Here is a 13,237-nt window from a genome sequence, read left to right on the forward strand (position 1 = left end):
AGTGTTCTCATCAGATATTTTCGGCTTTGTCAACGCTTGGTTAATTTTGTTCCGATGCTGATTTTGCATTCTATTGTTTGGACATGTTTGGTTGACCGCTATCTTCTTTCATTGCGATAGATTAAGTTGTATCGCAAGTGATGTGAAGCTCAGCTCCATCTCTGTGTAAAAGTAGTAGCACTAACTCAAAAATGTTTTCTTTCGTTTTTTTTTCACTGAAAACGCTTTTTCGGCCCAAATGGTTTCGGTGTAGGTTTTATCGGCTTAGTTACTATGATTTATCTTGCTATGAGGACAAAAATGAATTTTTTTTATTGATAAAAAATCAGGCAGTGGTGTTGAAAAAGTTTTAAAATTTAATTGCTCTAAATTTTTTGGCCACTATTTTTTCAAACATCTTTTTTTCTGCCCATTGGCGTCTACCCACGCATTGCCGGCTTAGTAGTCGCTTGTTCAAAACATAAAGTTTTTTCAATGCAGTGTTTTGTGTTTCTTCATTTTTTTTCTGATATTATTTTGTTGAATGTCTTTTGCTCTGTGCTTGCGTTGTATCGCATGTAATGCAAAGCTCCTCTACGCCTCCTGTGTTTTAATTATGTCTAGATAAAAACTTGCTTTTTTTACCTAGTTAGTTTTGCTTGTAATGTTTTAATATCTTCTTAAATTTTGAAACAGAGGCAACTGTGAAGGAAAGGGGTCCGAAAGACGACGACGTTGAAGAGAAGAAGGCGTCTGTGAAGAGTGGAACTGCAGACAAAGATTTCAAAGCTTTCGAAGACGATGTGGACGAAGACGATGAAGTCCTGATTGAAGAAGAGGTTTGTAGAAAAGTGTTTGACATGACTATCAAATGGTCGTAAGCTCTCGATGCTTCTACCCTTGCGATAAGCTAGGGCATTGCAACCGGGTGCTAGATTTTTTTTCCCGTAAATAAGTTCGTTCACAGAATGGTCAAATGGTAATCAATCAGCTGTTCAATATCCACTGATGAGGTTCTAGCATGGTCAGTGTATTGGTAGCATATATAGTTTGAGCGAAAATTATTATATGATAATAATTAGACCGGTACAAGAAGTTAAAATAAAAGTTAGCTAACCTCACATAACCTCAATTGAGTTGGAAAAAAAAAAAACTTAACTTGAAGTTTTTGTATTTTGTGAAAAATTTGGTTGTGCAGCCTATCATGTTCTTTCTGGTGCAGGCAATTGTATTCGTGCGCTTTTCGCCTAGTTTTTGTATAATGTTTCAGATTCAAGTGTTTTGACTACATCTGATTGCTTTTTAAATTTTCTTTCTAGCTTAAATTGTTGAATGCGTCTGAGGTTAAGCAAGTATAAAGTGCTAATAAATCCAAAAAAATCAGTTCAGAAATGTGTGATTTACGAAGGTTTCATAGCTTCTCTTATGAGTAGTTTAATTCATTGCAGCCAAGTTAGTTGAAGCTAAATTTGTTGCTTGTAGATTTTTAGTTGTTTGTTTGCTGACATGTAAAAAAACTCGCGAAACAAGAAGCTCTTGGACGTCAATTAAATGATTTGAAGTTGACATCAAACTTCTCTCTAGGTATAGAAGCGCGTGCCTTAAGTTTTTTTCGGATTTTTGTTGGCATCAAAGTTAGTTTTGACAAAAAATAAGTAATTTTTTTTCGAAGTAATTTTTTTACTTTATTTATTACGCTTGCGATTAGCAAGCGTAATCAAATTGGAATATAGAGTTTTTTCGGGTTAACAACTTGTTAACAGAATAACTTGTATCTTTGTTCATAATGATTTTAAACTTCTATGCGTGCCCGATACTTAAATTGGAGGTGAAAAATACCCCTGAGTAGTAGATGTTGGAGGTGATCGGGGGGGGGGGGGGGGGGGGAGGAGGAAGCATGGAAAACCCTATGTATTAAGATACGTTATAGACTTCGGGTCTTCCATGCTATGTATTAAGGTTGGGTATAGAGTCTACAATGTATTAAGATAGGGAATACCGATGGTAAGGTTTTATGGTTTGTGTGATGGTAAGATAATGGTAAGAAAATCGTAATTTTTTTAGTTTTTGTGTGGAAATGTCTAGTTTTTTTCGCAAAATGTTGGCGCGTGTTAACTAATTTGTGAATATCGAAGGTTAATTACGTGTAGGTTGTGTAATGAAGGACTTTTGATTAGTTTTTTGATACATGGTAAGTCAATGGTACGAGTTTTTGGGTAAATTTTTATGAAAAAATTTTCAAAAAAAAATTTCAAAAAACGATAAGGTTAGCTATTATTTGACCTAATTTATTAAATAATCTTACTTTCTATCTAATTGAAACGATAATTTTACTTTCTATCTAATTGAAACAATGCTGAAACCTACTGAAACTTCGAAAAAATTCAAATTTTTTGAGAAAAAATTGCAAAAATTTCAAGTATTTGGAAAAAATTGCAAAAATTTCAAGTATTTGGAAAAAATTGCAAAAATTTCAAGTATTTGGAAAAAATTGCAGAAATCTCATAATTTTGGCTAATGTTTTGTTGCTTTTGATCTAATTTTAAACATACTTTTACTTATAGATTTTAAAAATAAGCTAAGACTATATGTTAATTGGCATTATGTTGAGACAATGATACAAAATTTTGAATAAAAAATGACTTTTTCAACAATTTTTTCTCAAAATATTGAAATACGATGAAGTTCACCTTAATTTGAGCTAAATATTTGGTTATACAATGCTCTAAACACTGAAAAGAAGGTTCATAGTAGCAGAATCAATTTTGAAACTTCCGGAAAACAGTAAAATTAGTCGTAATTTTCGAGAAGGTAAAATAAAAACTAATCAAATTTACATGAAATTTTCCATTTCGAACCTTTACTTTGGTTTTTAACTGTTTTTTTTGTCCAGTTCAGGGATTATTTTTAGGAATCTCAATTCAAATGAACATTAAGGGTAATATCCTATGAAATTTCTAAATCAAACTCCATGATTCAACTCCTCCTCATTTTTTTTCTCATTGAATTACCCAAATTTGTAAAAAAAATTACAACTTGTGAGAAAATTTTCATTTTAAAAATTAGAAATTTCTGATTATTGATAAAAAATTAACGGTTTATTGCTAAAATTGTTTAAAATGGGATAAATGTTTCTCAAAAATTTATTCGATATTGACTCAAATTCAACAAAAACTTCTTCATAACTGATGCTTATCTCTCTGTTGCTTCTGCAACATAACTTTCAAGATTTTCCGTAGAGTTTTTCCATGTTTTAAAGTTATTCTTGCTTTCTGTTTAAAACATGTTTTCGCTATTGAACACACTTTACTAGAAAATTTAGTCAAAACTGGAGAATTTAGGAGGAAAATAGTATCAATTGAACGAACAATTTGCTAGCAGAGATGAAATTAGAACTGATACCGTATGATAATTACAATAAAAAATGTTAAAATCTTCCTCGAGGTTCCCCTGTTCAGTTGCTATTGTAAACTATTTAAGCAAAATACACATTTTGGAATCATTAACTATCACTTTTCTTGCAAAATAGTTATTAACTCGCTTTTTTTCTTAATTTATGACGGAAATTTTCTCAAAAATACCCAAGTGAGAAAGAATTGATGCTAGTTAAAGCATTCAAAAATATATGTACACAATGAGAATATAAAGGTGTATTTTTACGATCTAAGAACAAATTAGGAGCAGCTCTATTATTTATAATCTGAAAATCTCCGGAAATACGCAAGAGAACCTAGTTCCTAACATCTACAATATAAAAACTTCTGAAAGAGCGAGTCTCAAAAAATTGATTTAGCAAAGCAAGGTGTAAACTGGAACAATTGTGTAATTTTCCGATTTTTATAAAGAAAAAAAATCTATGTAGTAAAAATGTAGTAATGTATTGTATATAGTGTTGTATATTCTATGTAGTATTGTGTAGCAAGGAAAAGTAGATCTTGAATGCAAGTTTTCGATTTATGCTTTATGTATCTTCTTCCAAAAGATGTCGAATTGGGTTTGCTTTTCAAAAATTATCTTGAAAACATTTGATCTTTCATATAAAGTACCAAATATATCGAATGATAACAATTTTTTCTAATGAATTACGGATAAATATAAGACTTTGAGAATTTTAATGTTGGATTTTTTTTCTCACGATATACTTTATAAGCTAAATTTTAGTAAAAGTATCTCAAATCTCTTAAGGATTAAATTGAGTTTCTATCTCATTTTAGCATTTTCTCAGTTTCTGCTTCATCTACTTTCTACCAAATGAATCCAATTTGAGCAAATTTTTACTTGAAAATTGAATTTTAGATGAAAAAATGTATCGTTTCAACGAACGATCAATAATCCGAAGCTGAATTAATACCATAAACCCTTTACTAAAAAGCTTTAAAGGATTTTCTCAAGCTCATAACTGTATAATGCTGTTTTAAATCTGAATTTCTTTTTTAGAATAAATTTTTAGTTGGAATGATGTGTATCATTATCTTGAAACTTTCAAAGTTGAGCAAAAAATACATTTTTTCCAGGTCATTTATCAATTTCTTTTCTGAAATTATCAAAAAATCAATAGAAAAACATTATTCTTAATAAGTCAAACCACATGATCTGCTTAAAAAGCTCTGCTCTATGAACACTTTTACAAGCACAAAACAAGGAAAACTTTAAAATAGCAACTACAAAAAACCTTTCAATTAGTTGATGTTTTCCAAATATCCAAGTTTTACAATTTTTAGGTGAATACTTAAATACTCATTAGCATATGTTATGCACTTTACTACAAATTTATCACAACAAATCTCCGCAAGCTTGTAATCAATGGAGTTTTTACTGTTGATTAAAAGTTTTCGGATCGAGTTCCATGGGAAGCTTCACGACGATTTGGACTCGATTTTTGCTGTCTTTAACATCAATCAAAACCTTTGAATAAAAAAATAAATGATAGTTCAGGTAATGTAATGAAAACACTGTATAATTACTGACTTGATTTGTTACAATTGCTGAGACTTTTCAGATTCAGTAAAAACTAATAATCATAGTAATTTCTAAGTTTTCCCTTTTACCTTTTCCTGAAGTGTGTTTGGAGTCTGCTGAGCACATAATTTAATATTATGCTGAGAATGCTTCTTCTTGAAATGATTAGCGAGTTCCTCGCTGCTATAAGTATAAAAATTACAATTAGAACACTTCAAAACACCACATGTTCTACGATGTCTTGATGCATCTTTGTGAGTGTAATCCCTGCCACATTCAAGACATGCAACTCTTTCGTTTCTATTGAGTGAAGGCATCTCAATAGTAATGAAAAATTAAATGGGAGATTTAAAATGTACCAAATTTTTAGATATGGTGAGTTGAATAGCCTGAAAAAATGAACAAAAGTAAATAAAAACAGCAAACTTATTAACCAATTGTTTTTAACGAGAAAGAAAATCAGAATGAATATGCTATTTAGCCTAGCTGAAATAAAAATCATCCAATCTAACCATGGAATTTTTAAAAGTATCAACCAATCAGAATCGAGCATTAATTACAAGGAAACTTTATCTTTTCTGATATCAACCAATCAGAATTGAGCTTCAATAGTCATGTAATTTTCAACAAATTCAATGTCAACCTATCAGAATTGAGCTTCAAAAGTCATGAAATTTTCAAGAAATTTAATGTCAACCAATCAGAGTTGAGCTCTTTTTCTCATGAATTTTTCAACAATTTCTTCAAAATGTATTGATTTTGAGGATACTTTCACAGACATTATTTGTGTTAATAACCAATCAGAATGAAGTAATCACAGATTTGAAAAAACTTTGTAGATCAGAACCAGACTATGTTTATGAAACTTCTTAATCAATAAATTTTATTGAATTTTTCCAACATAACTAAGATTTGAAGTTTGAAAAATGAGATTTCTTGTCTATTTTATATTGTTTTTTCGATATTCAAATCAAATTTTGAAATTTCGGTCAAAATTTTTCCGATTTGTTCTATTTCTAACCAGTGAAAAAGAAATTACCAAAATATACGTTTTTATCGTTTTTTTTTGGTATATTGTAGTATAAACAACCGGAAGTCTATTAAATTTGGATAAACGATCAAAAGAAATTCTGTCAAATCTGGATTTTGTATTTGTATCAAATTCAAAACAGTAATCGAATTGATGTTCCTTATCTCCAATTTCTGATTCATAGGCTCTTCCATTGTTTTGTTTTTTACTGATCGATCACCCAATCTGAGTTAACTCTTCTAAATAAAAGTATTGTTGATAAATCTGACAGTACTCTTCTTTTTTGTAATCTCCTCTCCATTTTTTTAAAAAAACTATTGAACTTTCTGTGTTTCTATACAAATTAAAACTAATACAATCTCCATCAACTTCATCTGTCCACCACTCTTGTAGTTTTTTGTAGTAGTTCAATTTTAAAATCTGATAAATGTTCAATTCAGACATTGAAAACGCTTTTGATGGAAACATTTTTCTTACTGAAATATATGAAGAAACTTAAAAAACTCGAATTGTTTTATCATTTTTAAAGTATTTTGTAGTAAAATTCACCGTAAATATTTTAAAATTATTTAGAGTCTAATTAGTTTCAAGGAAATTCATGTAGCCAATAAAAACTTCAAATTAGGGCAGAAAAAAATTGAAAACAACCAATGAAATTCAAAAAATCTAAAAAAATAATGATAATGTTTTCAATTAAATATACATTCTTGTTTGCAATTTTCTTAAATTGAGGCAAAATTTAGCTAAATTGTGATGAAAACAGTTATTAAATAAATTCATCAGTAATTTCATAAACAAATACTGGAAAATCATTTCATAATTGGTTAGTGTTTTATGTCAATTTCGATTAAATTGTATGTTTTGTCTGACTTTTCCTCAGATATTATAGCTCTAAATATACACTTTAGTGAGAAAAAATAGTTTTGAACCAATAATATCTCAATTACCAAACATACAAAACATCACAAAGCTTTACTGAGGTTTACAATTATCAACAAACATAAAGTCTCCCAATATTTGGGACAGTTCTTTGAATTCATTCAAAGTATAGTTGACATATGCAACTTGCTTCAAGTCTTCATTTTCCTTTGCGGTGAAGAGTCGAATCTGAATGTAGGGTGGCTTGCTCACGTTGTACTTCTTGATTGTGACACACACCCTCCTCATGTTGTACATTGCTATTTCATATACTCTATTACAGATGTCGAGCTCCCGATCCATCGTTGATTCTCTGCCAGATTTGGCTTCATATATAGGTACGAGTCCAAGATTTTCAGCATCGTGAATAATAGTATTCCGTATTGCGGATATTGCTTCGCCTTCTTTTTCACTAAGATAGACTTGTTGAGATTTTTCAAATTGTCCCAAATCATTTATTTTTAATAGTTGAAAGCACGGTTCCAAGCATATTTTTCCCTTGTAGGATTTTTGGAACCAAGCAAATCTCCCAATTCTTTTTTGATTTTTTGAAAATTCAATATAGTTGGAACTATCAACTTTTCTCGAGTACATTTTGAAGAACAAACTGATCAGATGAGGAGAAATGAGAGAAATGACTTTGAGTTTAAATGAAAATGAAAGTAAGCAGTATGAGTCATCGCCATTTCCATATATGGAAGTAGTACCAAATATGGAAGGATTTCCCTATATGGAAGCTGCGTAGGCGTTACTACTACTATATAACTCCACCATTTTCTGCAAAATTCATTTTTCCCAATGGCAGCTGCTATGTGTCAAGCTCTTCCCAGCTTTTATTCAGATTATAATAGTAAATCATTGTTTATTTCTGTTTCCAACGATTTTTACGAAAAATACATAGTAACCCAAGATTATTGCGTCTCTACTCACGATTCTTTCTGTTCCTTGGGAAATTGCAAATTTCATATAATTTTAATTGGAACTTCCCTTAGCCAAATTCTTCAGAGATTAGACAAATATCAATACATATATCAAGAAATTGATTGTCTTTACACTTTGTACAAGCACAGATTCTTTTCGAGTATTGTCACATCAAGTGGGGAAGTCTTCAACCAGCTTAGTTGTGGAGTGCAGCCTAATTTACGATGGAAAGGAGCAGAAAAAACACCAAGCGTATCAAGGAAACGACTTGTTCGCAAAAAGTTCAAAAAACATTATCTAAGTTCTAATCAAAAATTTGCATCTACGCAAACTCTTGGTTCAGCATTTTTAGACAGAATTCGTAAAGTACAAAACTCAAAATATGAACATGATTTGTTAAAAATAATTGACTGTTTTATTGATGGTTATGGATTTGTAAATAGTGATCATGTCAATTTTTCAATAAAAAACTTCTGATATTCCATCTATTTTCTCTCATATGTTTACAAAGTTACCATTAATTACCGAAACAAAAATCACCGTTGTCAAAAACATTTGCAAAAAAATTTTCAATCATGTAAGAAAGATGTAATATTTCTTTTGATTTTCAAAAAGTTGCAAAAAATCATTTCAATTTTTTTAATAAGTTGTAAAAAGTGTTTCAATTTTTTTTTGACATAATGCGAAAAATGTTTCAACTTTTTTGAGAAGATGCGAAAAGTGTTTTACTTTTTTTAACCAGATGTGAAAAGTGTTTCACTTTTTCACTACAAATGCGAAAAGTGTTTTACTTTTTTCGACAAAATGCGAAAAGTGTTTCAATTTTTTCTACAAAAAGCTAAAAGTGTGTACAAGATGCAATATCGATTAGGTAACTTTTTACTTGCGTACAGTTTTTCTAGTGTTTTTCCGAATTTTTGTGCAAAAATTAATCAAACTTTTTAACATTTGTGCGAGTTCGGAGCGCTTAACTAAGTTCTAATTGTTTTTCAATGGTTTACCTTGAACCTCTCATCTATTCTCATAATTAAAATGAAATTGAAGAAATTAATTACAGAAAACGAAGTCAAAACCAAACAACCTTTATTTACAAAAACATTTAATCAAAGTACTGTCGAGCAGCAGAAGAGTTCTGGAGGTTCTCTATAGAACGCAGAGCTGGACGAGGTTGTAGTGGTTGTTGTGGAACTGGAGGTGTCATTGTTTCTGAGAAACCCTCATCTTCATCTATTGTGATGGGGTTTTCGACTGATCCTTCCTCCTCCCAAGGAAAGAGGAAGTCGTCGACTGGTTGAGCCACAAATCTTGAGTCCGGAATCTCGGGATAGTTCATTCCCACATGATCCGAAACTTCCCCCATCATTTGCATTGTTCCAAGTTGGTTTTCTGTGATGGGAACTTGCATCATATGATGCTCGCTGAAATCCCTTCGCATCACTTCCACCATGTGCCAGACTTGGATTGGGATGTCCATTTGTGCTAGAAAAACTCCAGAGACTGTTTCTCGCACTTGAATTTGTACTAGATCAGGCGAAAATTCTACAGAGTACATAAGGTTGCTGTTTTGCACTGAGAAGATCATTTTGAGCAATAAGATGACTAAAAGAGCAAAAAACAAAAAAGAACTGAGAGGAGGGGGAACCTTACCAAAAATAAGTTGAAATTAGGATGTTTAGAGCTGAGAGAGGAGGTAGTTGACGGTAGTTAAGTTGAAAATAAAATGATTTTTAGTTAAGAGAGAGGGGTACCTTCAACTGGAATGTGTGGGTTTAACGAATCAGAATGGATTTTCCTTATTTGGATTGTAGCTGTGACCAATCACGTTTCAGTTTCCTTTAATGGATTTCTTATAGAAAACTCGGGTCCAATCGGAAACAAAGCTCCATTTTGATTATTGTCGTTTCCAATCACAAAAATGTTCATTTTTATTCAAGTTGTCGTATCCAATCAGAGGAACCTTTCAAGGACTTAAGTCTTCCAAATAAGTAAAAATATACACAAAAGCAATCGCAAAAACAAATGACCAAAAGTTGTTTGCTGTAAAAATAAGAAATATTGCCGATATAAGTAACAAAAGAAGAAAAATTAATCAAAGTAGCATCTCTGCAATTTTTTCATTTCTGATCAGGAACTTGCGTCCACTCAGACTCTTGAATCTACTTTTTTGGAAAGGATTCGAAAAGTTCAAAACTCAAAGTATGTGACTGATTTGTTGAAAATTGTTGATTAATTTATTGATGGTTTTGGTACCGTAAATAGTGAGCGTATCAATTTTTCTATTAATAATTGAATTTTTGTTAATAAAAATCTTGTCAAAATTGTTTATATTTAAATCAAGAGTTTTTTCGCAAGATACTAATTTTGGTTTGATTTTTTCAACACGTTTGCAAAAATTTAATTAAACTTTTTTACAAGATGCAAAAACTGTTTTGGTTTTATCAACAAGTGTGCAAAAATTTTCAACAAATTTTTGTGTTAGATGCAAGTTTTTTCGTGATTTTTTTGAAAACAAATGCAAAAATCAAACTTATTTTTTCTTATTCATTTGCAAAAATTGCAAAAATTTTTTGTAAAAAACTTGTTAAATTAATGCTAAAAAATATTCATAATTGCTGACTTTGAGTACTATTCCCTATCTTAATACATTGTTTTTCCAATATTTTTGATTAATATACATGCAAAAAAGAGATTTTTTTATGATCAAAATTAAAACAAAGATTTTCATTTTCTTTAATCATTAAACGTGTAAGAAAATCCTCTTTCAGTTTTCTTTAAAATTTAATGAAATTTTTCTTAATTTGCGAGATTTTCTTTGATTTTTTTTAACAAGTGTGCAAAAAAATTATGAAAAGTTTTGCATGGTGCAAAAATTAATGTAAAGTTTTTAACATCCTTGCAAAAATTGGTTTAATTTTTTTTGCCATCTTTCTAACAAAATTCTATAAAAGTATTTACCAGATGCATAATTAGTTTAATTTTTAACAAATTTTTACCATTGAAATTTCTTAATAAACTTTTCTATGATCTCTTTGTTCCTATCTCTTGAAAAAAAATTTACTAGATACAAAGAAATTAAATTACAAAGCACAAGACAGTAACCAATTTATTTACAAATCAAAGAGCTGTCGAGCAGCTGAGTTCTCAAAATTTTGCAAGTTCTCAATGGAGCGCAAAGCTGGTCTTGCCTCCATCACTGGTGGCTGTCTTGGTGGTTCGCTGGCTGGAGTTCTTGGCTCAGAGAACCCCTCATCCTCTACGATGGTAATTGGGTTGTCCACAGATCCCTCTTCCCAAGGAAAGAGGAAATCGTCGAATGGTTGAGCATCATATCTAGAGTCAGGAATTTCGGGGTAGTTCATTCCCACATGCTCGGCCACTTCCTCCATCATTTGCATTTCTCCAAGTTGATTCTCTGTAGGAGGTACTTGCGTTATATGATGTTCGTTGAAATCCCTTCGCATCACTTCCACCATATGCCAGACTTGGATTGGGATGTCCATTCGTGCCAGAAAAACTCCACAAACTGTTTCTCGCACTTGGATTTGTACTAAATCAGCCGAAAATTCCACCGAGAACATAAGGTTGTTGTTTTGTACTGAGAAGATCATTTTGAGCAATAAGTTGAGTAAATGATTAAAAGCAAGATTTACAGTTGAGAGGGAGAAATTTGCCGGTAGTTATGTTGAAATTATTGTATTTAGAGCTGAGAGAGGAGGTAGTTGACGGTAGTTAAGTTGAAAATAAAATGATTTTTAGTTAAGAGAGAGGGGGTACCTTCAACTGGAATGTGTGGGTTTAACCAATGAGAATGAATTTTCCTTATTTGGATTGTAGTCGTGTCCAATTAGATTTTAGTTTCCTTTTATGGAATTCTTATAGAAAACTCGTGTCCAATTGGAAACAAAGCTCCATTTTACATATTGTCGTTTCCAATCACAAAAATGTTCATTTTTGTTCAAGTTGTTGTATCCAATCAGAGGAACCTTTCAAGGATTTAAGTCTTCCAAATAAGTAAAAATATACACAAAAGCAATCGCAAAAACAAATGACCAAAAGTTGTTTGCTGTAAAAATAAGAAATATTGCCGATATAAGTAACAAAAGAAGAAAAATTAATAAAAGTAGCATCTTTGCTAGTCTTCTCATCAAGTTAACTGAATTTTTTGTATATAATCGATGACAAATTGCTGATTTTTCAGCAGATATTCAAGTTCTTTAATTTTGATGTAGATTTGAGATGATAACTCAAAGTTGATGAATTTTTCAAAGCAAATCTCTGGAAATCTGATACCAAACCTGATCATGCAAGATTTTGAACTTTGAAAGTCCTTAAAAAAATGGAGGAATAAAGCACTTTGCTGGGGAGTTTTAACAAATTTGGGAGTTGGATATGGAATAAAAAGAGTCTTTGAAATATTATCGTACGATTTTTTTATCAATTTCAAATTTTCTAAAATAAATAAAATTTCTTTTCTAGTCAAGTGTAACTCAGCTGTAAGTTTATAGCTTTGATACGCAATATGTGAATCAAAAGTAAACTCTTTGATTGAGTAAGTTTCTCTAAAGAGACCTTTACTTAGCCGGAGAACTCTATTTTGGACAACATAAACGTCCAAAAAATTGTGAAAAAAGTAAGAATCTACATCTATTTCATCAATAAGGAAATCACACGGAATATTTTCTTTTTTCTTGTAGAGTAATTCGAGGAAGTTCAAATGCTTTTTGATTGACATTCTTCAAAAATGAATATTTTAGATCCAAAGTTATGACTAGAAACTGCTTAGTTCTGATTGGTTGAAAATTTTTCTGGAAAATTCTAGAACTTTCAAAGGAATGACGTCATTACCATAATAGGAAAATTGTGTGGGTGTTGACGTCATTTCTATTTCTAGAATAACGTCATTATCATAAAAGGACCATTGCGTGGGTGGTGACGTCACTTCTAAATATAGAATGACGTCATTACCATAAAAGGAAAATTGCGTAGGCGGTAACGTCACTTCTATTCAAAGAATGACGTCATTACCATAAAAGGATAATTGCGTAGACGTCACTGTTAGTATAAATACACTTATTTTATTGGGTTAAATCATTCATTTTGTTTGCCAATCAGAAACAGTCAATTGAATTTTACTTCAAATTTTACATTTCGTTACTTCACGAAAAGTAAGTATTTTCATTCAATTGGTACTTTAAGTTTTTAAATTTGGAACATTTCAAAAGTCCCAATTTTTTTTTAGACAATGCCTGCACTTAACCGAAATGAGAAAGTCAAATGTGAGGACTGCGGAAACATGTTTACTCGAATAAACGCTGCCAGACATCAAAAAAGATGTGAAAAGCAGGAGGAATATAAGTGTTCCAAATGTCATTTTTATACAAAGAACAAGGACGATATGAACTATCATGTTGCTAAGAAACATGCTCCACC

The 13,237-nt window shown here is 30.9% G+C and overlaps 1 protein-coding gene across 1 annotated transcript in view; it reads left to right on the plus strand.

Annotated features, from left to right (window-relative positions):
* LOC134846828 (PAT complex subunit CCDC47-like) overlaps positions 1-13,237 on the plus strand; it is a 495,511-nt gene that overhangs the window by 461,599 nt on the left and 20,675 nt on the right. Inside the window, exon 3 of the mRNA XM_063864224.1 lies at positions 676-818. Coding sequence (XP_063720294.1) covers positions 676-818 — 143 coding nt within the window. The remainder of the gene's footprint in view (positions 1-675; positions 819-13,237) is intronic.

This window comes from Symsagittifera roscoffensis, chromosome 5 (genome assembly GCF_963678635.1).
Source record: "Symsagittifera roscoffensis chromosome 5, txSymRosc1.1, whole genome shotgun sequence".
Taxonomy (NCBI): domain Eukaryota; kingdom Metazoa; phylum Xenacoelomorpha; order Acoela; family Convolutidae; genus Symsagittifera; species Symsagittifera roscoffensis.